Raw genomic sequence first — 26,999 nt, 5'->3', positions numbered from 1 at the left:
AGGGGGCGAAACCCCCCGGAAGTTTGGTTAATCACCCGATGGGAGCTCAAGACCAACGTTTTTTTTTGGGGGGGGGGCTGACGAAGTGCTGTTACGGCCCTGGTAACGAAATAATTGTACCTACGGGCACGTCCGAATACGTTTAATTACTAATTACGTGCCCTTTATGGTCCAATACAACAGCTCACTTAACGCTACTGGTAAATCTGATTACGTGGGCTGAGAGGATAAGAAGTTTGAAGCGACTAATATAATTACCACCTATTCATTCATGCATTATAGAAAATTTTAGTGCTTAGGGTGACCAGGCCACACAAACTTGCTGACCATTGAAATCACGCTACGGGGTTCTTGGAGGCGAAGCCCTCAGAAGTTTGGTTTATCACGCTATGGGTGCGAAAGGCAGTCGTTTTTAAGGGGGGGTTGACGAAGTGCTGATAGAGCCCTCCCTCTTACTCATTGTCTTTATTACATTCCTTACAATATGAGGTTGGGAGGCGCTGGAGCACGATAGTTTTGGAAAGGGGGGCGCTGGAGGAAAAAAGGTTACGAACCACTGTACTATGATTAAATCCCATTGCCTGATTGTCTGTAGTCTATTCGAAGTACACTCATCACATTTTTTTTATCACAGTATTGTCTGACGGTGTTTATGTTATTTGACCTGCCCGCAACTGGCTCCCCACAAGCGACAAATATATTGACATTCGATGGAAACCGTTATCGTTTAGGAGCGGGGAGAAATTCAACTGTCAGTCAATCGCATACCTTCAAGCTTACAGCGATGAGAAAACCATTAGACACCATGGTCATCCCGACAATACTCTCATCCATTTTCATGTGCCAGTCTACCAAAACAAGTGCGTAAAAACTGTTAGCAAGATATCAGATATAATTCGTGCCAGCGCATTGTAAGTATCATAACAGGACGAAGTCCGTTTCAAGAAATTCCACACCCGGGTATGAACGAAGCCACCAACCAGGGATAGCGAAGTTTATATGGATAATAAACTATGTCTAGTCTAGAATCTGGACAGTCTAGAATCTAGACATCCATGCCATAGACAAAATTGACCGCGAACAGTTAGGATTTGCGACATCAAGCTTTTTTTGTTGTCCGTTTGGTTTGCCAATCACACGAATCACGAAGCGCCGTTCATTCATTGGTCGAGTACAAAAATTATGTTGTAAAAATATCAAAAGATAACCGATATGACGTAGGTATACAGACAGCTGGTATTTCCTTCGGCCAGCATACGAACACGCCAAGTTTCCATTAAGCAGCATTTTATCAAGGTATATTGCAGCTTGCATGCACCAAAATCAAAAGATATCGGCAGAGAAAGAGCATTCGGGCTTCTTGTAGTGGGATTGGGGCTACGCGCGGCGATTCGAATCGAGCGTCAATCGTAATGATTCGAGCAGATAGTTTTTCGGATAGCGTAATTCTACGCCATTCACATAATTAGGTTGCATTATCATCGAGGAATATAGTTTCAATATCACCTTCGCAGTCCGAGACCCTCGAAATTTTGATTAGTCGTTGGAAAAGATGTTGCACAAGCCTACAAAATTCGCGTAAACGACATTTACGCGAGAAGTAATGACCAACAAGGCGCTACGAAATAGTCGTGGCCTGTTCACGAAAGACGAAATGGATTTAAATGCGTAATTGGCTTTATTTTAGTGGCTTCAAAGAGGTGAATATTCCAACGTTCGAATCATGACTACTGCCATGACGTCATAAAGTGGCGCTCGAATTCTCGACTTTGATTCGGATCACTTAGTCACACGATTTTGGACAGCCCCGTAGTAATAATACGGATGATAATACGAACTGCAAGCAAACGACGGGATAAATATTCAGTACGACGGTCACAGGGCACACCTCGCGGGTATACTTTCGAGTGTACACACCATATTGACGATATCGCTTTCATGCCACCGCAAATAAATTTGGGAATCAAGCCGCATCTTTGACTTCGTAAAACGAACGCAGTTTCGCCACGTCCTCGCTATTGTTGCTTTCGGTCTGGGGTTCTTGCTCGGAATTGGATGAAGGCGAAGCTATTCCCAATATGCGCCTTCTGCGGTCTTCGTCAACCTTTGTCGTTGTTACCTGCGTGGCATTCAGTTCGAAACTCTTGCGCGAAATCTTAGTGCTGTCAACCTCGTCTTTGTCGGGCGATCCGTTTTGACAGGGCGTCGGTTCGACAGTGGTAGGCGTATCAATTTGTTGAGAGGAGACGTCGGGTTCGCTGTTGAAGGATGCTGGTTCTTGATGAGTGATGTCGGCTTTGGTGATGCTGATTGATTGCGACGACGGTTCAATTCTCAGCCACTCCATGAGTCGGCCGTCTTCGATGCTCTGATTCATGTCGTCTACATTCTGCGAGAGTGATAAAAAGTGGTCAAAGTAGTCATCGTTGCTAAACAAGTAAAGTAAAAGCACGCCGTAAATTTCGACTCGGTCACAAAGGGGAAATGTCAAAATTGCTTCGACAGGTCCGACAAATACTGAAGTAGTTTCCAAAATGTGGATTTGGTCGAGGGGCCGCATAGCAGTTAATCGGAGTGGATACTTAGAAATTGTATATGTAAGCTATCTTCGTGACCATGTATTTCTGGCATCTGAAAGGGAACAGTAAAAGTTGCGCGGATTTGCAATACATATCACTATCAGGTTTTCGTTTCGTGTGAACATTATATTTTGCTGGTTTTGTCCTTTCACACTGCACAGTTGAAGGAGCATGAAGGAGTGTAGCATGAGTTATCTATAGGGTTGCATTTAAAACAAAATCAATTTAAAACAAGGACCGTGTTTAAAACAATTTTTAACTGTTTATTTTTTTTTTTCAAGCCATGGCGTCACGAATATTCCACTGTGACGTCATTGTGGCTTGCCATTGACAATTGAACATTTAGGGTAAATATAGCTCCTTTGCGGCCCGCGACATGATTTGGTTTCAATATATTGTTGTTGTTGTTTCAAAATAAGCTATTCTGATGTGCCCAGCATCACTATTCGTCACAAGCTAAAAGGGCTTTGGCAACAGCATTCCATCGAGGAAGAATCAGATGATATGAATAAGCATGGGCATATATTGCCTTGACGTGCAGTTTGAGAACCACACCTCAAACACATGGTTATTGCCCTGTGTGAAGTCCGGAATTCATATCATACATTTCTCTCACCAATGATCATAACCTTCCATGCCATCAAGTTATCCGTTGGGATTGCTAGCATTCTGGTTTCATTTTGTGATATGACGATAAGGGGCGCGCGAAATTCTTCAGTAAGGGGGGCGTGTCTAAAAAAACTTTGAGAACCACTGACTCAGGGCTTCCCCGTAAGATCAAGCTTACGTGGAGATGGCCTTTCAGCTAGTAACGTTTCCAGGTATCATGCACAGCTCAGAGTTCAAAATAAAATTAAATTGATGATAGCGATTTTTGTTGTATTTGTATTCCTTTAATAAAATATTATTTCTAATGTGGTCATAATTCCCACCGCCTATGTTAGGTAGCACAGCGGTGTACTGACGTAGAGTTTTAAAACGTGGTTGCCTATTTGATATCGATACTGAATTCATGCGGCCCGCGGCCGCTACGAAATTTGAAAAGTGGCCCGCGACCCATTTTGAGTTGGCGACCCCTGGTTTAAAACATGTTTCAAACAGAGTGTTTTAAAACACAGTTTGTTTCAAATGCAACCATAGTTATCTAAAGTAAAGTATCAGATGTGCAGTTCAATGTGAAGTGTGGTAGTTTTTTGTTTTTATCACTCAGCGAAAATGTGGGATCCCGCGAAGGCTTGCAGATCAGAGCAAGTGTTCCGAGGGTTGGCAACGGTTAAGAACCACAGATATAGATACATTGTCCGCGAGAAGTCGGGTTGACAGCAGACAGAATTTTACGTTATTGCAGTAACGAAAGGTATGTGGACAACGCAGCGCCGTGTGTTTCGTCAATAACCCTACAGACGCGACGCGGGGCGGGCTTGAATGCAAAGCAAGGCCAGACTGCTTCGAATTGGTCCCAATACCATCCAAAATCTCGATTTCCCTATAACGCTATATACCCGCCTCCGTAAATGGCAATTGTAATGATGAGCTTTGGTTAGCTTTCGACATAAAATTAAATTATTAATTATCAAATTCAGCGACAGTGCTCGCGGGATTTTGGAATTTCTCTATAGCTGACACTATAGTGCAGGTAACAATATGCAATATGCATTCCAATAGCATGTAGGCCTGATATACGCAGTAATAGACCGAATGTCCCGTTGGAATTCGTTTTCCAGATTGCTGCCGAACGGCTTGAAATTCACAACATGAACGCGTCTTATATACTGACATAGTAATTTGGAAGCGTTACACGAACGTCAATCGTCGTTAATTTCATTATAAATGGGTGTGACCAGTTCCGCTATCACGAGGTCACCATTTCTCCATTGTAAGACAGCTGAGATATCTAGTTCTAGATATCACTGATAAGACAGATTTGCAGTCAGTAAGGTCACATTCGTTCACTCCGTCTCGAAGGCGCAAATACGAGTTGCAGGCCTACATACCGGCGCTTATATCTCCTCGCAATTTTGTCACTAATGACAACGCTGTCATCAACGTATGCCGCTGCGTAGTAGATATTGGTTTTTGGATGCAGGATCATACGCATTCGGATGCCACAGACAGTTCTCAGTTCGATACGACTTTATATATGCGTCCATACAATGAATGGCGAAGTGCACACTGCACAGTGCTGCATGAATATTGGATGTCGGTCACGATCGCACTGCATTATACATTCGTTTTGGGAGTTTACAGCGGCCAAATACGTAAAGCTATACGCATAAATATTGGTACGAGAGTGCTGTGCTGCTTCAGAAGATTAAACATGGGTATGTTGTGCGGAAGTGATCGAACACCATCCGACGTATAGTCCCCAAAACACAATCTTACTGTATTCCACCCGCTATCATTTCAAGCACGTACAGTACAGCAGCGTTGCTGTAAGTATATTATATAGTATAATATCGCTTTTCTCTGCAATATTCCAATCACTTCAACAACCGTCCGATATTTGTGTATCCAAACTGTTAAGCTTTATTTATAGCGGCCGCGTCACAATAAAACCAAGCTACCGCTACAAATTTCTGACAAGAAAGTCGAGTTACCCCGAGGTAAACATCGTCGTTAAAAATTTGCGGTGGTATCGCCTTCGGGTTGCCGCATTTATGACGCATCTCCACCATCGTGCTTCTGGACGTCGTGATGTCGGTCCATTCCGATTCCAACTTACGACTCTCTATCACATTGCGAAGCCGCGTTTGATCGCCATCTATCTGAAATTCAGAAATTACGACGCTGTGACCGAACAGTCATGACAATCTGTAAAAGTACAGCATACTCAGCACTGGGATGTGGGACGTAACGATAATAAATCGCTTGGCTCCATTAATTCTGTAGCTGTTTGCAGGGCCGTAACTGCCGCACCCCAAACCCCCCGAATATGTTTAATTATTATTTACGGGCTCTAAAGTTTCGAAGACACCTCACTAAGCTATACCGGTAAATATGAGTAGAGAGGACAAGAAATTTATAGCAATATATATGCAATTCCCGACCTTATTGACCGATTTATCATGAATTATCGAAAATTTTCGCGCATAGCGCTGGCTCACGAAACGGTACCACTATAACTTCGCGGTAAAAGTGAACAACGTGATAGGGGACGGTTTATCACCTATTGGAAGCCCATGACTCAAGTTTTTTTGGGGGGCCTGACGAAGTGCTGTTTCGTTCCTGTGAACGGGTATACACCCGGAGATGTTTAACTATTTTTGAGGGTTCCTACTTTTTCAAACACACCTCACTCAGCTTAACCGGTAAATCAGATTACGTGAGCAGAGAGAGGGTAAAAATTAATAGCAATATATATGCACTTCCCGATCATATTGACCGATTCATTCATGAACTCTAGAAATTTATTCGCGCTTCGCGCGGTCAGCTGAGAAAAGCTAACACACTAAATGGACATCCAATGTAGATGACATGAAGCGGTAAACAGCGTAAAGCCTGAGGGGGGTCTGGGGGGGGGGGGAAGCCCCCCAGAAGTTAGGTTTACCACCATATGGGGGGCCCAAGACCAACGTTTTGGAGGGGGCCTGACGAAGTGCTGTTACGGCCCTGGCTGTTTGTCGAGTAAAAAGTAGGTAAATTTGCGATAAACATACAATATATCGAGTCGGATAGATATCTGTGGCGATAATTTCGCACAACTGCCTACGGGTAATCAAACGTCATTCAGAGCTCACGGAAATTTCTAGACATTGCGCGAAACCAGCAAAAAACAATTTCGAAATAGTGGGCTTAAATTCTAGTGGTCCGCGTAAATTCCAGAATCAATCTGAATGATCATCTTTTAATATGACCAAATGACATCAGGTACGGAAAAGCCAGACAATTGATTCATGTTTCATTATACGGAGAGACTGCATATAATGCGGTAGGAGAAAATAATCACAGTTATCTAAATTCTGGGCATGGAATCCAATACGCTATTCGATTTGGAAATTTCGGTAATGTTCTGGAATAATTACTCTTCGAACACGTCTTCAAATCTTGAAAGATTACCTTATTCTTTTGTAGAAATCGCACAGACTTTCGGGGGAAGGGGGACAATCGCAATATCATATTCACCGTGTCATATTTGATGACACTACGTCACCTGAATTACCGCAATTGGATTAACTCGTTGTCAAACAAATTTCACCGACCACAACCAGTAATTTAAGGATCGACGACACGGAAATATTGAGTGGAAATTGCTAAGTGCTAGACGCAATCAAGGCCAGAGGTATTTCACGCCGTTTGTGTGCTCAATATATCGATACAAACATTAGTAGATCAAGTCACATATCGCACGTTGTGTTTGCGCTTGAAATACGCGAGACTTCGGTTTCGACCTTCGAGCAGGGATCATGAATCGTACCGGTATGACGAAGTCGCCGCATAACAGAACTCATTTTAGACATTACAATCGTGAAACAGACGCAAAGAGGCCCTGAAGACGACATTCGTACACACGAAGAACCGGATTGATCTTACCTTTCGATTCGCCGTCACACTTGCCCAGTACACTTTAATTACCATTTTTACAGTAACTAAAAACAGTGTATGCTAAAAGTGAAGCCTTAAAAGTATGATAAGTATTGATTGGTTTTATTGTAGATCATGCGGGTCAGAATCGTCGGTCTACGGCCACCAACGTACATACTAGAATAGATAATAGTATAGCTATGATATGACTCTTTTAGTTGAACATTAACTCGACAAATTACTGCGAAATATACTTATACATTATACTCGCGCTCTACGCAACTGCGATGTCTCGTATAGCCTTCGCTAAAGCCATCAGATGCAAACCTACCGAATGACTCAATTGCGTACCGTACTTAATTTAATTTAGCCCATATCTACCACGATATATAGGTGTTTCACCGCCTCAAGATATATACAGCATTCTATAAATGCTATCGAATTCCAGTTTAAATATAAAATGATTGAATGATTTCTTTACGTTGACCTTTCGCAAAATCGCTTTCCTAGCGCAGTAGTAAACTCCACACCCACAGTCTGTTTGCACTGAATATCCCTACCACCAGTCACCACACGAAGGCGAGCTCAATCTACAGTCTGCTCACTGGGCACACTCACAAGGCATCCCGTCTCGGCTTGTATACTACGATTGCGAGTGCGGATCAATGATACAGAATGCTGTTATTACTCCCACTTACGACCAGCCAATCCTTTCCAAAATTTGATCGTATTAGGTCTGAATGGGATAATTTATCACGCATCAACGAGCAGCTATTGTCAGCGATTTACATCAAATCGGCGCGTCGCTTTCGAACCTCGCTGACTACTCCGCGCGACACCGGTAGAACTTAAATCTCAACGGCCCTTCAGACCGTATTCATACAAGATTGACGATTACGTTATGAAAACCTTTTTAATATCGCCCCGGTTTTCAAACCGAGCGCATCCGTGTTGACTTTACGAGCCGTTTCAATATTTGTGAGCGCACGTTGTATGCTCAACAATGCTAACAATATGAGAAAATCAAGTTACGGTGTACTACATGACTGCCTAAATGAGTTGCTCGAAATCAATCAATCACCATGCAAGCAAACATGCACTCAAAATTGTCAGTATTAATCACAATGGCGATAAAGAGTCAATCAGTCCACCAATCGCGCAGCTTCAAACCCAGGGGTAAAAACCCAGATATGAATTTTCAGCCACGGCATAAATTCATCAGCGAAAAATCGGGATGTCATTTAAATACCTTACTATATGTTCGGTCTCTGTCACTGCATGTTACATGTTGATTCTCTCTATCTCTCTCTGTTGAATAAGATTTCGAGCCGGAGATAAGCATAGAATAACTCAATGAATCTACTAATACCGAAGATAACAATCGTACTCGTTCGTATCCTACTATAACTGATTTTGAGGTTTTACGACCACCACATTCCCACCCGTCTTCGAAATGACCGCTATTAACTCCACAACTCTATCACGAATTTTACGTGAGACCACAGCGGACGGGACATGATACCAGCTATGCACGTCAATAACGTAATGCGTAGGTAAGAAGGTAAACGGACAGACAGTCAGACACATTTCTTGGTTTGCGCTAATAGAATTTAAAAAAAAAACTCATCACTTCCTAGCGGCTAGCAAAACACCAATATTTTTATCCTGGAGCGTCGGGCTATAGCCGTTTTATAAATAATTTAGCAAATGCAGGCATATAACTTCAGCATCAGCTTGCTAAAATCGAGCAATAGTTGTGCCGGAAAGACTTGATGGATAAACAACTAGGGCTGGGCACAATGATTCGAGTACTCGAATCTGAATCGAGTATTAATTTTAATGATTCGAGTCGAGTAGTAAAAGACGATTTTTCGAGTACTGAAATTATACGCTCCTCACCACTGAAAGTTGATTTATCAACGAGGAGTTTATCAACCATCAACGAGTTTATGCTAATTTCACTGTTGAAGCCTTGGAACCTTGATTGGCCGTATCGTAGCATACGAAACATGAAGTACAAAGCTACGAACGTTACTGGAAATAGCACATTTCCGAAGTCATGATCATCCCGCAATATTGTCACCAAGTGCAATGAAATCGGTATGGTCGAAAAATAGCAAAGTATCCTTAATATGATGGGTAACTGGCATTGCATTCTCTATGGTCGCTTAAAAGGTACATATTTGAGCTTTGACAAATAATATTCTGCTATGACGTCACACTGAGTGATACTCGATTACTCGACTCGACTCGAAGCATTTTACGTGATTCAGAATCGAATCACTCAGGTACTCGATTTTGCCCAGCCCTATAAACAACGCAAAATTGAGTCTTCAGGCCGTATCGCTGCCGGCGTCAATTACAGGTATACTTATTTTGTCATTAACGACGCATCCTTTCAATAGCAGCATGGACCTTCTTCAAGACCAAGAAGCATAAAAATTCCTTGGGCTTAGCTCTTCGACTTTGATACATATCCGTCGCGATAAACTCATCGCCTACAACACTCATGACGAAATCGACACCAATCCGAGTCTGCGCTCATCGTTTTTTATTAAAAAGAAAGTCTCGTATACACATTAATATTACGCGATTCCACACTACAGCAAACACATCGAGATCGGTAGACAAATAGTCCTAGGTGTAGCAATCATCCATCTAAACCCACGTAGGAGCGTATATAAGAGTAAAAATCATATAGTAAAGAGAAATTGGTCGTAGAAATTCTCGGAAACACACAAAAACGAATTCCGCATACAGACACGAAAAATTTCATAATCGCCTCGACATTCTTTTAAGTATTTATGCCTTCGTCGGTCTTCCCAGCAGGTGAAGCTAGAGGTAGTAAGGCAATCAATCGCGATTTCGAGACCATATTCCGCAACCAGCCCGTCGAAGAATCCAATCACCGCAACGCCGAATTGTACCTCGAAGACAGCGAGGTAAAAGTTCACGGGTCACGCGCCAGCGCTCTGTTGGCGGGAAACCACACGCGCAAGCGCACACGACATCGGGTCCTGCGCCGAGTTACATTTCCTTTGAGGCCAGCAGCGAAATAACGCTCAGGTCTTGAGATTTGTCGTGACGACATGAAGATGAAGTCATTCCCCGTTCCATCGTGTTCAACACCGATTGGAGAGCGGCGGTGTACGCTGAAAGATACGCGAGTTACAGCAACGGTGATAACTCGACTGGTACATTATATTCTCAGTAACTGGAGTTGGACAGAGTGGCGAAGTTATTCTACTTTCTAGGGGTACTGAATTGAGTTTGTCTACTTGCACTATTTACTGAAGTAATATGAATGTTGCAACTTGCAACATATCCGAATTAGGATGTTAGTCGAAAGTCGTACTATAATTCATGACTGAATCGGTCAATATGATCGGGAATTGCATATATATTGCCATCAATTTTTATCCTCTCTCTGCTCACGTAATCAGATTTACAGGTAGAGCTGAGTTAGGTGTGTTTGAAAAGGTAGGACCCCTCAATAATTAATAGACATCTTCGGGCGTATACCCGTTGGCAGGAACGAAATAAACTTGGGTCTTGCACTTCCATAGGGTGATGAACCTCCCCCCAATCACATTATTGTTCGCTTTTGCCACGAAATTTGTCGTACTATTTACCGAGCCAGCGCGAAACGCGATAATTTTCGATCATTCATGATAAAATCGGTCAATAAGATCAAGAATTGCATATATATTGCTATCAATCTCCTGTCCTCTCTGCTCACGCAATCAGAATTACCTCCTGTCTGCTGTATCAAAATAGAATCGCCCAAACGTAGGCTACTAAACTAAAAGACGCACACGATTTCAAATTGGTATTTCTTCACTGGCATCTAATTTTTCACTGCGGGATGGTATTTGTCTTGTGAGGTTCAGATTGCCAGCACAGGAACATTCGGCGCCAGTAATTTAGGCGCATATGGTCAACTAAAACCAAGATGTATTTTGGATATATAACGAAGTTTTCGGTCAGCATATGGGCAGTCCTTTTCGGCCCAGGTTTTCTAGCTGCCGATCGTTCTGGCACACTTCTTCCGAGTCGCATGTTACATGGCCTAAAACTTTATACGTGTTGGTGCATCGTGGCGCGGTAATGGTCAACGCCGATATGCCCATTTCTATAAATCTTGCGTATTTTTTCTTGGGGGAAGAGTACCCCAAAATGAAGATATTTGGGAACTTGAAATGGCGCGCAGCGCGAAAATTTTTTGAAAAAGTTGCATAAATTTTGAAAAAATACTCTATAATTTATGCTAATTCGCGAAATAATTTTGGGCCCCCTTCGAGCTCAGCCCCCCCCCAATTGGGGGTTTGGGGTGCGGCAGTTACGGTCCTGGTACTACATGGTATCGGCGTGACTCCACGATTAACGAAATCATTATCGGGTGTATCTGTCAATACCGAAATGCTATACATACTGACGCTGCAATTGTACATTTATATAATGCGTACAAAGTGCCTACTTGTCTCGCGGATATTATGATTGTTATTATTGGCGAGCCTAGGCGGATGTGCGAATAATAATAGAAGACTATTTCAAGTTTTGACTCCTGCCTAAATTTCATTGTATCAAAATATCGCGGTGTTTCGAATTGACAAAGAGATAATAAATTAGAGGGTGACTGAATGATACGAATGTCTGATTGACATACTTCGTTTCGACACGTTTCCCTGTCTCCGTTGTATAGCAAAATTGTTACGGATTTGCGGTTACGAAAAAAAAATCAGTCCATAAGATCGTTCGATAACATTTCAACATCGTATTCGTACAAATCTTACCTCACAATTAGGTGATTGGTCACTTGGTCAGTTAAGGTTTGCTGCATCTCATCAGCAGTAGTAATTTAACCGAGAGCCGGCCCTCAAAAGATTCTCACTCATTCACTGATGATTACCCCTAAGCGAATGGTGAACAAAACTATGATATATCTCGATAACAGAGTCGCCCGCCATTTTAACGACAACTGTCGAATCGCTACTGTAATCGACCACATAATCAGCTCACCACTCATATTTTTATAGAACACGCAATTGTTAGCGCAAGTATACGGATTCGTTTGCCAGAATGATTGCGAGCAGCCACAAAGAGGCGGCAGTACGATCTTGTTGAATTCCAAACGCTCCTGGATTCGGGCTTTCAGCGCGGACACGAATCTGCGACAACAAAGCACAGACGGCATAAGATGAAACAAGCAATCAAAAAAAATTAGATAACGATGCAAGCACTGCGAATTGACGGGGTTGCCGATCGCTACGATGCGCGGGAAGGTTGGCGGGATATTGATAGGCTGTTCAATAAAAACCAGGTAATCATTTCGAAAGTGAGCGCCTAATTCGTTTATGCGGTATTGATTTCTTCAGCTACTGCCTACACTTGGCTTATCAATATATTTCAAGCGCACTCCCGTAACTATTTTTTGATCTATTGCACAACTTTATCATGGACGTGTTGTCGGCAACCTTCTGTTCTAACAACGGCCCAAGCTAGCATGAAGTAAATGTTTGACTGACGATGATTCAAATTTTGAGCAATGAATGGAGAAAATATCACGATTGTTGCTCGCTTCGAGTAGAATAGCATGTGAATAAAACAAATATGATATCCCGTCATAACGAATAATGCGTCTGGTAACGTAACAGACGTATATCCATTATCAACCCACAATCAACGTATTGCGAATATTGTGAGCCACCGTTATGATTATCGGTTTATCGCCAAAGATGGGCAATGGATTCTTACGCGTGTACACAATTTCTTACCCTCTTGATCGCGATCACTGATATACAATATATACTGAGCGGTGAGATGCGCAAATTTGACAATTCTACTGGTCCTATCCTGCTGACAACGAAATTGGGCCGTGCTACAAGTCAGCACATCAGGAATCGTAGAAGGTAATATCGGCCTGGTGTAAATGACTAGATAGTAGTCGACACATAATGACAACAACTTGCACACTGTCACAAAATCCGCACCGACTCCAGATCCATTCTCTAAACTACCGCATCTTATGCTGGCAAGCGCAGCAATGGCAAATACACAACGTTATCAGCAAACCTTTCATTTTTCTTCCGTTGATCGATTCTCTCCTGCTTCTTGCGCTGCCGCTTTTCGGCTTTCATCCTTTCTGCGATTTCTGATTGTCGTTGCTCCAATTCTGCAGCGTGCACGCGCGCGTCGTGTTCCTTCTCGTGCTCTAGTCTTTCGGCCTCTTTCTCCGCACGTAATCTGACATCGAAGGCATCTCTTGAAAGGCACACCGGTACTATTGGCGGTCAGTAACAGAGAATTTCTTCTCTTTCAATGCACCAAATTGGGTTTTTTCAACAAAATTAAACTACTTTCACTGTTGCGTACACAGAATTGTTTTGTGAGGTAGAACATTTGATTGACTCGAAATTTGTGTCCGCGTGAGTCATTACACATTTCCCATACATCGAGTCAAGTAAATTTAGGGCAGTGATTCGAGTCGAGTCAGGCCTTTAAATAAACGTGACTCGAGTCTTCTCAACACCAACCCACGTTTCACTTGGAACACACAATAGGGCAAGTTTTTGCTTCCGGCAGCTTCATAAATACTCAGAAGTTATGTAGTATGGTGTTTTAAATTGTTTGGAGGATTCTTATATTGCAACTTTTCATGCAAATATTTGTAACTTTTTCGATTTTTCATGTAACGTTATGCAACTTTTTAAAATTTTTCATGGAAATCTTTGCAAGCTATTTCAATTTTTCATGCAACTAAATTTTTACTGAAAATATTTGGCACTATAAATTGATCGCTTGATTATTTAACTGTCGTTTAAATTTGAGGTCCTTTCTGATATAACGTACACATTCAAGCTAGACCGCCGGAAATTATGTTTTCACTGGATCAATTTTTTTAGACTATTGATTTTGTTGAAGTCCCCAACACTGAGTTTTGCTACAGTGCCTTGGATACGGATTGATTCGAGTATCTAATACCCTAACAATTTCAAGGAACTTGTCCGTAAATGCAACTTTTTCTGCAACTTTGTGAAAAATAAATGCAACTTTTGTGAAAAATAAATGCAACTTTCCACGGATTTGACTGCAACAAAAACTTGCCCTGAATATTACATAAAACTGAGGAAGGAAAATTGTGATCGAAAATGTGATTTACGTATCCGTCAACTACCAGGAGAAGCCCTCGTACTTTTCAACTTTATTTCTGTGCTCTCTCCGTCGCCTTTCTTCTCGCACTCTCTCGCGTTCCATGTCGGAGAACACACGTCGCGACAGTAGCCGGCTGCGTTCGTCCATTTTTCGTTTCTGATGCGCCACGACGCCGGGAGCCGCGACTGGAAACGCACCTGCAAGTAGTTTTTTTCGTTGTTATTTACGCCCGAAATGCTTTGTGATGGACAATTAGGCAGACGCCGATTACATTCCCACAAGTTTACACATGTTGATTGCTAATTTTTGACAGATTGGTGATATTTTTAGTTTTGAACAAATTTTGTCAGGATTACAGTATTGATGGAGAGGTACACAGTAACAAATTACTTTGAACAAGCGGGCTACTCAAGTAAGTTTTGCTTACCTGTACAACTAACTCAAGTTGTTATGTTTTTAGACTACTTCCACTTCTACAGTAATTTAGGCAAAACTACTTTTTACAGTTTGAATTTCTTAAAGTAGAAAGTGTATTGGGATGTGGTTGTATCGCTTTCACTAGTGAAATTGTGACTATTGGGAAAAATAGCCGCCGTAAATGAATATATTATCGTAAACTGCATCTTTTTGGTTTAGTACCCAGTGGCCAGTGTTAGTGATCATTTTTCGTCAGGCCCGCAGATGCACCCTGCGATTTCTCAAGTGGCCACCTAACATTTTACTCCGAAAAGTATGTGACCCAACGACCAAACCTACCTTTTGAGACAAATTTTCAGATCTTCATTATTCACTTCTACTACAAGCAGTTTCCACATGTCTTAGAAATTGCTATGCCAACATGAGAGTGAAAATTTCCAGCGTTGGTTCCACTTCTACTTGAGTAGCAACGCTCGACTCCTTCGACCAAGTATGTTGGATTCAAATTACGATAGTGTGTTTTCTCGGATTTCTTTCTGCCATTCTGTCATTATTGGTAGATTTTATTGCATGCTAAAGGCCAAAGTGGGAGCCCCTCTGTCTTTCATTGACAATAATATAAATTTGACTTGCTTTTCTTGGAATCTTCAGTGGGGCAACGATGTGACTTGACAGGGTTCGCGCTTGTGTAAGAAAATTGATTGTCTAGGCGAGAAATCGGCACCGTGGTGGATGGGTAACCTTCGTCAGAAGACAAATCCTGCCTGCAAACAGAAGTATTGCTATGATTGAGGTTCTCTTTTCCTTTGACGGACCTTCCTCAAATTGAAAATAAAACAACGTCAAATGGGATTCAAAAAGGAAAAAAATAGTTACGTTCACTTTGAATGGAATGACAATGAGAATGTAATTGGAGCTCATTAATCATGCATACTGTTACAATACCTTTACCAATTGTTTTTCATGCTATGATCGGTGTTGCATATCATTTTAATTGAAATATCAGACTTGAAACCAGCAAAAGTCGTTCTCTCAATGCTGAAAAACGATACTTCTATGCCCCAGATTGGGTAAGAGATACTTTTGTCTGTGGAGCTGTTGTTTTCCTTACAGGATACTGAATTATTGTATTGTGACGCAACAAACTCGAATACCGGAAAAACCTTAGATCATGGGTAAGAGGTGGCGATTCATTGAGAAACCATTTTGTTTTGGGTCAACTTCATTGCATTTGATCAGAAATCAACATCACGTTTCCACAGATCAGAGTACGCAGAGCAAAACTGGTTACCCGTGATGTAAGCAATGTACCTTTCCCAACCGTCTCCACAAGCCGACTTGAAATAAGCTGCGGTAGGAGTGGGATTCGGTGCTGTCGTCACGTACTTATCAGGATCCACGTTTTCTCGATCATAGCCTGGCCGTTCTTCGTCCTCATTCAAGTTCAGCACCGTCGGCAGATCCAAGGTGAGAGAGCTGACGTTTTTGCGTGACGCTGAAATAAACGCGTCGTTTTGATTTGATTTCGGCTAGATGTCTGCAATTTGGAATTACCAGTTATGCTTTCTTGGACGGCGGCGATCGCAATATCGCACGGAGCCGTCACGGCCGTTATCGTCTGCGGTTCAGTGCCATTGACTTCCTCCTCGTCACAATTTTCTAATTTGGACGGTAGCAGCACGTGCGCGGACTTCTGCGCCAAAAAGAACACACAGCACTCAACACTGTGAAGCACTTGATGGCATATTCAGTACAGCTGAAATATTCTTCAGGTTACGAAACTCGAAATGGCTTGTCGTGCCCACGATGGTCACCTATTCATAGTGTCACTGGATATTTTACGTCAGTTGCTAAGGTGCAACTTTCCCTATCGAAATTAGCTAGCTTTCCATTGACTACTAGAAGCCTGCGTCGCCTCGAGCCAATCTACCCTTTGATACTGCTTACTTGGATTAGTTTTCATACCCTTCATTTCGAGTACCCTACTAGAGTAATAATCCTGACCACTTCTACCACCTCTGAAAATGACAATTTCCTCCCACAGGCCTAGACAGCATCCCAATATAAATTAGATTACAGAAGTTCAGCAGACTCACATCGCGTGTGACGCCAGACCCCCACAAGCCTCCTGGCAAGTTATTCTGTGTACGAGAACCTTCTTCGTCGGAATTAGCATGACACGATTTGACAATGCAACGTTCGGCGAGATTTTGCCGCGCTGTACGATGTTGACGTTCAACCTGTGATGACTGCTTCACCAGTTCGGAACGACCCTGCAAAAGATAGCCATTCCATACATATTACATCACATAACAAAATTCAATTTAAGACATGCGACACAACAACTTCAATCCACCTTTCCCCAGCATTAAATTACACAGTCACAGAGTCAGGGGAGAGGAAGGCGCCCTCAGCCCACCAAATTACCAATTTCAAGCATTGTAATGTCATCTTCATAACAACAAAACAAAGAAATATAGATGGTAACGATTTTGCAGGCCACGTCCTTGTCTTCAGCCTTGATCTTCAATTGGCACGATCGAGCACAGTCACAAACATACCATTAAAGTTCTACAATTGCAAATAGCTCCATTTGGGACTCTCATCATGGCAGTATTTAATTGCCGACCCGCCGCTGCAAGTCGAGAATTAAAAACACCTACATTGTCGTCATGGTTAAAGTTGGCTGTCAATTTCCCTGAAGCGTCGATCGTAACTTGATTGACGTTATACGAACATCGGTTTTTACGCGGAGTCAGATGCTCAGCGGCAGCCACGCTCCGGTAGAGTACCTCTTGTTCAACTTTCATCTGAGAAAAAAATGACCATGAACTAGGAGGGTAGACAGAGGTTGGAAATGGTGATGAAAGAGAGATTAAACTAACGTTTTCTGACTGCTTCTGCGAGATAATTTCCCGTTGAGCGCGAGATATCTTTGTAACCCGCTTCCGCACATCTGCTTGAAATTTACGCAGCCTGGCTTCCTTGTGTTCGACAATTTGGTTGATTTTCTCTTGCTCTAGTACTGCGTCATGCTGCAAAAAGTGAATTACGTCTAGTTTACTTGATGGGATCGATATCCATTACCAAGAAAAATCGAAGCAGCAGGGCGTTCCATGCATAGGAGTAAATGGAATGAGAATTACAATAAGGAATGATAGCTGCAAAAATCAAGTTGTACCACTGATTAATTGTGGTAATATAAGAAACATGACAAGATCATGATATGTAAAGAGCATATTTCACCCCTTTGGTCCCATACATACTTGCTATTTTGAAGTCGTTTATACCCTGCTTATTCATACACGACAAAGTTTGTATAGATCACTTGACAACATCGCAATATTGCTTCTGTATTTCTCCTCGTCGTTTCAACATGGTACTGGATTAGTGGATATTCATATTATTATTCTCCTACTGCAAGAAAGCATACATTAAACAACAAGATAGGTAGGATACAAGCAGATTGCTTGCAAATGAAATGGTCGAATTAGTAGGCTTGCATCAAGTCCCAGGAAAAGTTATCGAAATTCAGATCGGCAAATAGAACACTTCGGTTATCACAGATAGCTACAGGATATGACTAATTGATTCTTTCCTGAATCACATCATACACAACAGTCATTAACAAAAATGTGATTGCTAATCAAATCACAAGTAACTGAGTGTCATAGGTGATGCTCCAAATTGAAATTTAAACAGCACAAATAAATTACATGGAATGTGATGAGAAATAGTAAATAAACGAACACACAGCAATCATTTGATGGAATCTGTGATTGACGATCTACTAAATAAAGTTCGACAGATAGGCCTACTACAGAAATGCAAAAAATACGCAATAGGGCATGGAATCAGCATACTTGAGTCCGTTTAAAGAAAATCTATGGCTTCCAGACAAAAGTCTTAATTGACCGCTTTGAAATGATGCTACCCAACGTAACAGGTGGACTGCTGCCAATGTCAATTTGGAACGATAATTCCTCATTTTGCTCATTCAGCACAACAACAACGATGTAACCGTCAGGACGTTGCATAGCTGTTAATTTTGCTTTGCTGTCAGAAACAGAGGACACACGTAAAGAGCCTTCGACGTGAAATTTACTGAAATGACCAAGATGATAATACATCGGCTGTTTATAAAATTCATCCGACGTGCCGTTGACAATGATTGGACTGTTGTCAAAATTGTTTACCCAGTTCGGCCCACCTTGAAAATTAAGACACATATTCCAGTCCACCCAACCGATTGCCCAGTTGTTCAAATTATCCAAAATATCGTTCGAGTACTTCTCACCCATCTCCCAAGACCCAAAAGATTTCGTTGGAGCATCTTTATTACAAGCCTCTGTAGCTAGAATGAATTTATTTGGGAATAATTCGTGGGTCTCATTCAAGACCTTGGGCCCGATCAGCCAGTCCCAGTACCAGTGGACACCTATGCCAGAGACATATTGCGCTGTTTCGTTGTCTGAAAGTACTATCTTAGGCCAATGTGGTAGAAAAAGACGCTGATCATCGTGTATCATCAGTTTCAAGTTTTCATAACCACCCTGTCGCAACGCAGGTCCGAGATCCGTTTTTATGAAATCCCGTTGCTCTGAAGGCAACCACCCCATAGATTGCCATTTTGCAGGTATGATAAGACCATTAGACGGTTCGTTTTGCATAGTGACACCCCAAAAATTGATACCATGAGCTTTGTATTGGTCGAAGAACTTCACAAAGTACTCGGCCCACGTCTTATGGTATTTGTCCCCGGCGCTGCCATGCAGACGGCCCCAGCCGGTGACTTTGTCGTTGGTTTTCATCCACACAGGAGCAGTCCACGGGCTGGCATAAAGTGACAAGTTCTTCGAGGTTGAGGCGTAAATTTCCTTCAAGATTGGTATTCGGAGTTTGATATCCTCTGGAGCAAGAGAAAATGAAGACAAATTGAAGTCGTTTGGCTTGTCCAGATAAGTGTACGAGTGTGTGGAGTAATCACAAGAACCCATAGGGATGCGGATGATGTTATACTCAATTCCAGTACTACCAAAATATGACTTGATGAAATTTTCTCTTGCTTTGCTCGATAAATTCATCATATTCAAGGAAGCTGCATCTGTAAGGGCACCTCCGAATCCCTTCAGTGTTTGGTAGGAACGTGTTTGAACATAATTACGTAGTTTCGCTGGTTTGACCAGAGCGTCTTTCTCCCACACACTGCTATGAAACCTCAATCCATCTTTCGAACTGGTTATCGTTAATACAGTGCCTTGCTTGGGAAGAGTTGGCGTGAAAGTATCACAATACGTGGAATTGCAAACACATACTGACGACTCGTCTGAATATTTTCGAAGACTGCACTCGGACGTTCCACTGACACCGACAATGGCTATACCGATGATGGAACTGACTGCTAGTGCCAACATGATGAAGAGCTGGACTACAACTTCTAATATAAACACGATTAGGTCGTGAAATCACATCAAAAGATAACGTGTGATCTGCCTATAAGTGAAGAGAGCCTTTTTGTGAGAATGTTCATAGACGTACAGCAAACTCACCTAACCAAACACAATGATTAAAAAGCAAACACTCCTCACTCTGCTAGAGCCTGCAAGTAATAAGCAAGCATACTGCAATCCTCATAAATAGAGGCCGACCAACTCAGATCTAATCCTAATCGACAGGCAACATGAAGACTTGCGTGTCATGAAAGTTTCTGGGGTTCCAATTCAGCTAACAACGATTAATAATATAATCAAGATCCTTCAACAAGAGCTAGCTTCGAGGCGTTAAACTTCAGATTCAAACCATAACACACATCATAGTAGATAATAGCAATGCATAATGATGAAGTGCTGCCAAAATTCATGACAAGCTCACCAATGTGATGGTGCACGAATATCAAGGAGATCAAGGGACAATAAATAGACCTGTTCAAAGTCTAATGATCAAATAGGAACAGCCAACAATGTTCAAAGTCTGACTCAAATGTATTCATATTATAGAAAATTCAACTTGCATATGAAACAGTGCTTCTTACGATGCACTTATTTTCAAACATTACTTGAGCAACATCAAAACAACCAACCAGAGCGACATATAACAGCATAATGAAATAAATACAATGACCTAAAATCACCGACATATTCTATTCTATCCGAGAGGTGGAAGTTACTTGAAATATTAAGAAATGCATAGGTAAGCAATCATGCTTGATACAGATTTCAGTATGTATAAACAAGCAAAAACGGAACATGGTGTTACATGAGGTAGTCGAGTACGACTCACATAATTGCATTTATTATTAAAAGGAATGTTACTTCCATAAATATGTCTGGATTGATCGTTTTGGGATTGTTACACTCAAGCTCTGCCCATTAATACTTAACGTAAATGACACCTCTTCATCATTGCGATTCAAAACCACCGCCACAAAATACCCATCAGGTCGCTGGACCACAACATGTTTAACTTCAAAAGTCGCATCCGTCGAAGACTGCAATCGTACAGAGCCTTCTGGGATAAACTTACTGAAATGGCCAAGATGATAATACATGGGCTGCTTATAAAATTCATCAGAAGAAGCATTGACTATAATAGGGCTGTTGTCAAAATTATGCACCCAGTTCGGGCCACCATCCATGTTAAGACACATGTTCCAATCCACCCAGCCTATCGCGTAATTGCAAAGATTGTCCAAGATGTCATTGGAGTATTTCTCTCCTGATGCCCAAGAGCCGAGGCTTGTGCGTGGGGTGTCTTCGTTACATGCCTCCGTCGCTAGAAGGAATTTATCCGGGAAAAGATGGTGTGTGTGATTCAAAACCTCCGGTCCGACGAGCCAATCGAAATACCAATGAATTGCGATTCCTGAAATATATTCGGAAGCGTTTCGATCGCTCAACACTCTTCTAGGCCATTCGGGTAAAAGAATGCGTTGGTCGTCGTGAATCATAAGTTTCAAATTCCCGTATCCGCTCTGTGCCAACTCAGGTCCAAGGTCCATCTTTATAAATTCTCGTTGATGCTCTGGCAACCAGCCCGTGGACTGCCAATCTGCAGGCACGATAAGGCCGTTTGAAGGCTCATTTTGCATTGTAACTCCCCAAAAAGTGATGCCTTCCGACTTGTACGCATCAAAAAATTTACTGAAATACTTTGCCCAGGTCTTGTGGTATTTATCACCAGGAGATCCTATCAGGGTGCCCAGACCGGTCACTTTATGATTCGATTTCATCCATATAGGCACGGTCCATGGGCTCGCGTAGAGAGACACAGCCTTCCTCGAAATATTCAAGACTTGTTTCAACAAAGGTATTCGCAATTTTGTATCTTCAGGAGCTAACGAAAATGTGCTCAAGTTGTAGTTTTCAGGGGTGTCCAAGTATGTGTAATACCTTGTTGAGTAATCACACGAGCCCATCGGTATTCGGATGATATTATATTCAATGCCAGCAGCACCAAAGTATGATTTGAGAAGATTATCTCTAGCGTTTTCGGACAAATTCATCATATTGATGGAGGCTGCATCGGTCAATGCACCACCAAAGCCTTTAATAGTTTGATACTTTGCACTTGATATATTGGCAGCTTGTGATGGAAGCTTGGTCACTAGTTTGCTAACATCAATTGTATGACTTTGAAACGGTGAACCCTTTTTGGAACTGGTGTATACTGCAATCTTTCCAGCCAGCGGTAGTTCAACAGTAAAAGTGTCACAGTATGTAGAATTGCAAACGCATACTGAAGAGTCTGAAGAATACTTCCGCAACGCACAAGGCGCGTTCTCGCAATGCAAACCGATCACATTATATGCTAAGATTGCAAACCATAGCCATCCACATGATAAGGATGAGCAAGAGAACATGATATAATATTGATATTCTGCAAATGAAATTTTATTATATTCAGCTCTTGAGACTATATATGTGTGTTCATATTATCTTGATTACATCAAGTACTTTTCAAGAGACTAGCCACAATAAACAATGCTGACTAACAAAGGTATTTCAACCCGTATTAATACTAGAATAGACTGTCTGGGCATTCCGATACATATAGAGTAGGCACCTAGAGGCGCCGGTAATCATGATATACCTGCCACGCCAGCTCAAGCATAATTTTATCGAACTTTGGAGTGATGGGGTGGTTACAAATTTACGGTATCTTGCTCATGATTTCAAGTAGCAGCGAAACAAAAGCATAAAACATTTCAAAACAAAACCTGATGACAAAGATCTCAAAAATCTTCCTTTCTCAAAACCTAAATTTATTCGAGTAAATAGTGAAAGTAGGCACTCTGGAACAGTGGAAGTATACTTCTTTGCTTATTGTCTCTGCGCGCACTCAATTGGAAAGAACGAAAAGGCATCGAGATTCTACCGTTTGGCGATCACAAGCTATACCGTTGGCCACTTGATTGATCACGATCCGACAAGCGACAACTTGGCCACAAAGTCTGTCATTTGTTTTAACCCACAAATAGTTTGTCCATAACGTACTTCATTTCTCGCAACCGTGCGTCGGATAATACGGACAAATTTCTATATTCCCCGTCGTAACCTAACGACAACAGCGTTTCCCACCCACACACCGAGTTGCATAGCTAGTAACAGACAGCTGTAATGATCAGTTCAATACAACTCAGTGGCGTTTCTAAAGATGAGCGTCTGTTGCGACCACAAAAACACGCCACGGATTACATAGTCCCCGGGGCGTAGTTAAGATACTTTGAGGTATCAGTAGCGCGGGGAAACAACTATTGATTACTGACAATAAAAGATCCCAAGCTCCCAACTAAAAGTTATTGCACTATTACTAATATAAAAGCGCAGTTTTGAGATAGAAAAGTAATGGCCGCAACGCAGCGTGATTTGGCAGATGCATGGCTGCTACCTGCGTGGCCTGTCAACTGTCAATCATTCACGGCTCGATGAAAAAAATAACGACAATCGGTGGTCCCGTTTGCTTTGGTTTGGGCCGGGCATTCGATATCATGAAGAAATTTTGGTTGTGTGGCTGAGTTCCTATGACTATACGAGTTACAATAGTACATATCTGTGAAATATGCCACCTGCACAAATTGGTTGCTATCGGGGTCGTGGATGCAACTCTGATCACCAAAGGAAGAGCATTGCTGTTGATTTTGTGTTGGCTTTTGAATTGAATATATGACATAGACGAGGGCTTTCGTTGAATACGATGTAACCACGCTGGGCCGCTATCTATTATCTATGTTGGCAAAACTCTCGCCCAATTTAACTCACAAATTTGATGTTTTAAAGATGAAAACTAATGGCCAAGTTCTTCTATCACAGTTCAGTATGCTACAGCTTTTTTTACTACTGCTGAATTGAGGACTTCTATCTTTTGGAATCTAATGCCCACAAGTACCTTATGGCCTGCCATTTTGAAAGAAAGTTGTTTAGGCCTATTGCCTATAGCCCATTTCCAAGTGACATAAGTTTACATCTGTCATTGTTTACTGTTCCACTATAGCTGAGAGGTATCACTACTCTCCGCTGCCACAGTTTCAACTCTCGTGTGTTGACGCCTTGAGTAGGGACCTTGGACTGGATGTAGACGACACATGATTCACTGGTAAAGCGTTTGACCATGCATTTATTGGTTTATTCTTAGTAAATTTTACTTATTAAGAGACAAGGGATACACTGTCCCCATTGTGGTATATGGTTTGCTACATATCCTTTCAGCAGCACCTACATTCTTCCACTTTTAGGGAATAGATATCGTTAATTCTAATACTGCCAAATAGTAGTTCTCGCTGCATCAAAATTGTTCTCATCACCAATATCCACTCATATTTTTTGGTCAAACCAAATGAAGCTCAACTGAAAGTGTGCAATTGTGCATAGATATTTGGTATTTTACAGAAAAGTTTTGCAAGTACGTGAACCACAAATGAGGCCTGATCAGCACAAGAAGAAACGTAGCTCCGATTACAAGAAAAAACGTGGAATTACAACTGACAAGAACAAAAAACCGAGTGTCGACAACACTTCTAAGCTGTCTGACGACGAATTCAGTGACAATGACCACGGCAGATTCAAAAGGAAACAAATTGAAAGCAACTGGGAGCGATACCGCGACATCAGCGATAACGAGGACGACCAGGGCGAAGATTACTCGGTTTTAGTTAGTCGAGGAGGGGATGCATCGAACCATATCAAGTTGCTGGGGGAAGAAGAATGGGATGACCAATCGCAATCAGCAGCCTTCAATATTGACTACAACAAACTAGCGACACAACTTTCAAAACTGCCATTTGTGAAAAGATTTGGTCTCGACAGGTTGCAGGTCAACACTGACATCATATCGCATTTACAGGACAATGAGGATAGCATCATAAAAACTGCCGAAGAGCAAGCTTTCGCTAGCCATCTTATCAGCAAAGAAGAATCTAGTGATCTCGGCTTCAGTTTTTCCACAGATAAAACCAAGACACATGAAACTCAGCCGCTTGCACAATTACCCCAACCAGATTCTAAACTAGGCACCCATATCTCGACATCACCGTCAAATGATGAAAATCCAATCCAGTCGATAGATAGAGCATCTGAAAATGTGTCTCAGGACGACCGCGTGCTAGATGATTTGCTGCAAACTGCCACTAATCCTAACGATAGAAAAGCTTCAGAACACATTTCACCACTGCCAAAATCTGAATATATTGCAGTCCAAGCAAGTCAAGAGGTTGACAATGACAGCCCTAATGAGGAAGTCGACGATCTGGAAGACTGGTTGGATTCAATTATATGATACAGCAAAGCCTGAATCCAGATATATCATAGAATTCATACGGGCGTAACGGCTGACTCTCGCACTGTGACCTAAGTTACATCGTGATCTCTAGGTGCACTGTTTCTTACAGTGGTTGCAATCATGGTCATTGACAAGATTGCCCCTAGCCCCTAGGATGAATTTTGTTCCGTATTTCATATATTTGTTTACTGTACTGCGTCTTCGTATCTTTTTCCATATCGGAGTGAACTGACTGTTGCAGAACTACATTAGAGTCGATAAGAGTGACTGTTGTTGCAAAGAGTTGAGGATTGCATTAAAATCAGCAACACGATTTCATCCAAAACAGCTTTGATTCATCACAATGTGCGAGAAAGATGGATAATAAAACTTATCAGTAATACTTTTGTGTTCCTATGCAAGTACCTTCAGTCAAAAAAGCTATTCAAGTGAAAGTACGATACACATTGGAATATCGTAATTAAAAATTAGGATATTAGTTGCACCAATGTATGAAACACTTGGTTCGTTACCTCAAAAGATGTGCATAATGTATGAGATGAAACAAAACTGCAAACATATAATAAGTTCGAGCTAATGATGAATACCTGGAGCCACTGAGGACCGGTTACTGATAGGCAGAGGTGGTCATTAGTCATCATTATTACTCAAGTAGAACTAGAACACTATATGAATTTATACTATAGTAGAAGTATCAGTTTACAAGTAAAATAGTAGGTAGCCTATTCCACGCCGAGTTTTGCCTTAAAAAACTGAAAACTGGCAAGTAAAAGAAGCATAAGCTTGCAAAGTCTACTTGAAGTTGAAATACTTCGTTGCTGATAGGTCTATGTCCTAACGGTGTTCTTCAGTATTATGAGCAGAGGTGGTCAGTAACGAAGTACTTGAAGTAGATTTTTCCTACTCACACTACTTTTTAAGTAGTTATGATTTTAGACTACTTCTAATTCTACTTGACAGTTTTGTAGGCAAAATTAGGCATAGAATACCTACTTACTTACTTGTGAACCACCAGCTCCTACTTCTACTCAAACTTTTTTAGACACGGCCTCCTTATTGTCATATCAAAAAATGCAACTGCAACGTTAGCAATCAATGGATAGTTTGATGGCATGGAAGGTTGTGAATGTTGATGAGAGAATTCTCAAGTATGAAATTCGGACTATACACAGAGCAATACCTATGAAATGGAGGTAAATCACGCAGAGCACAAAAACAATTTTAGGTTGATCGCGGCTTCGTGCCCCCAGATTAAGAACAACTGGTTTAGGACATACTGGTACGATAGTGATTAAATGAGAAAAATATTTTTCTATTCTTCCAAAGACTTCAAATACGCATGCATGGGCTCAGAGTTCGATATGCTCACACTAAAATTCTCTGGCCTAGACACATCAACACTAATGATACATACCACTGCACGGGGATGAGCAGATTGCGACATGACTTGAATCCACACTCCATCTTTAACAACACATTCAGGTCTCTCATGCAACGTGTTTTTAATAGTAAGAGCCATCGGATATCAACCACAACTTTCAATAGTTATTCGAGGCG

At 41.7% G+C, this 26,999-nt stretch overlaps 4 protein-coding genes and 2 pseudogenes across 4 annotated transcripts in view; 2 read left to right on the top strand and 4 right to left on the bottom strand.

The window, feature by feature from the left end:
• The window catches only part of LOC145434183 (serrate RNA effector molecule homolog), a 356,705-nt gene that overhangs the window by 90,977 nt on the left and 238,729 nt on the right, over positions 1-26,999 (top strand). The gene's annotated exons all lie outside the window — the stretch shown is intronic.
• LOC145434174 (uncharacterized) lies at positions 1,271-7,883 on the bottom strand. Its single transcript, XM_080311489.1, has 3 exons — positions 7,110-7,883; positions 5,177-5,344; positions 1,271-2,389 (listed from the first exon to the last, which is right to left on the bottom strand). The coding sequence occupies exons 1-3, from the start codon at positions 7,152-7,154 to the stop codon at positions 1,964-1,966; spliced, it is 639 nt and encodes a 212-aa protein (XP_080167615.1). The 5' UTR covers positions 7,155-7,883; the 3' UTR covers positions 1,271-1,963.
• Positions 9,629-26,999, bottom strand: LOC145434368 (uncharacterized). Its single transcript, XM_080311734.1, has 11 exons — positions 26,857-26,999; positions 17,555-17,704; positions 17,333-17,479; positions 16,766-16,942; positions 16,224-16,362; positions 15,981-16,164; positions 15,277-15,433; positions 14,293-14,468; positions 13,173-13,343; positions 12,120-12,268; positions 9,629-10,252 (listed from the first exon to the last, which is right to left on the bottom strand). Exons 1-11 carry the CDS (start codon positions 26,959-26,961, stop codon positions 10,128-10,130), a joined length of 1,680 nt encoding a protein of 559 aa, XP_080167860.1. The 5' UTR covers positions 26,962-26,999; the 3' UTR covers positions 9,629-10,127.
• LOC145434171 (lysosomal acid glucosylceramidase pseudogene) lies at positions 18,087-20,386 on the bottom strand (annotated as a pseudogene).
• On the bottom strand, positions 20,632-22,594 carry LOC145434169 (lysosomal acid glucosylceramidase pseudogene; annotated as a pseudogene).
• Positions 24,557-25,822, top strand: LOC145434172 (uncharacterized). The gene has a single exon (XM_080311486.1). The coding sequence runs from the start codon at positions 24,582-24,584 to the stop codon at positions 25,437-25,439; it is 858 nt and encodes a 285-aa protein (XP_080167612.1). The 5' UTR covers positions 24,557-24,581; the 3' UTR covers positions 25,440-25,822.

The sequence above is a fragment of the Botryllus schlosseri genome, chromosome 2 (assembly GCF_051294905.1).
Source record: "Botryllus schlosseri isolate E-star chromosome 2, Bs_hap1, whole genome shotgun sequence".
Classification (NCBI taxonomy): Eukaryota; Metazoa; Chordata; class Ascidiacea; order Stolidobranchia; family Styelidae; genus Botryllus; species Botryllus schlosseri.
The sequence above is the reverse complement of the archived record's forward strand: the minus strand, read 5'-3'. Positions and strand labels throughout refer to the sequence as shown.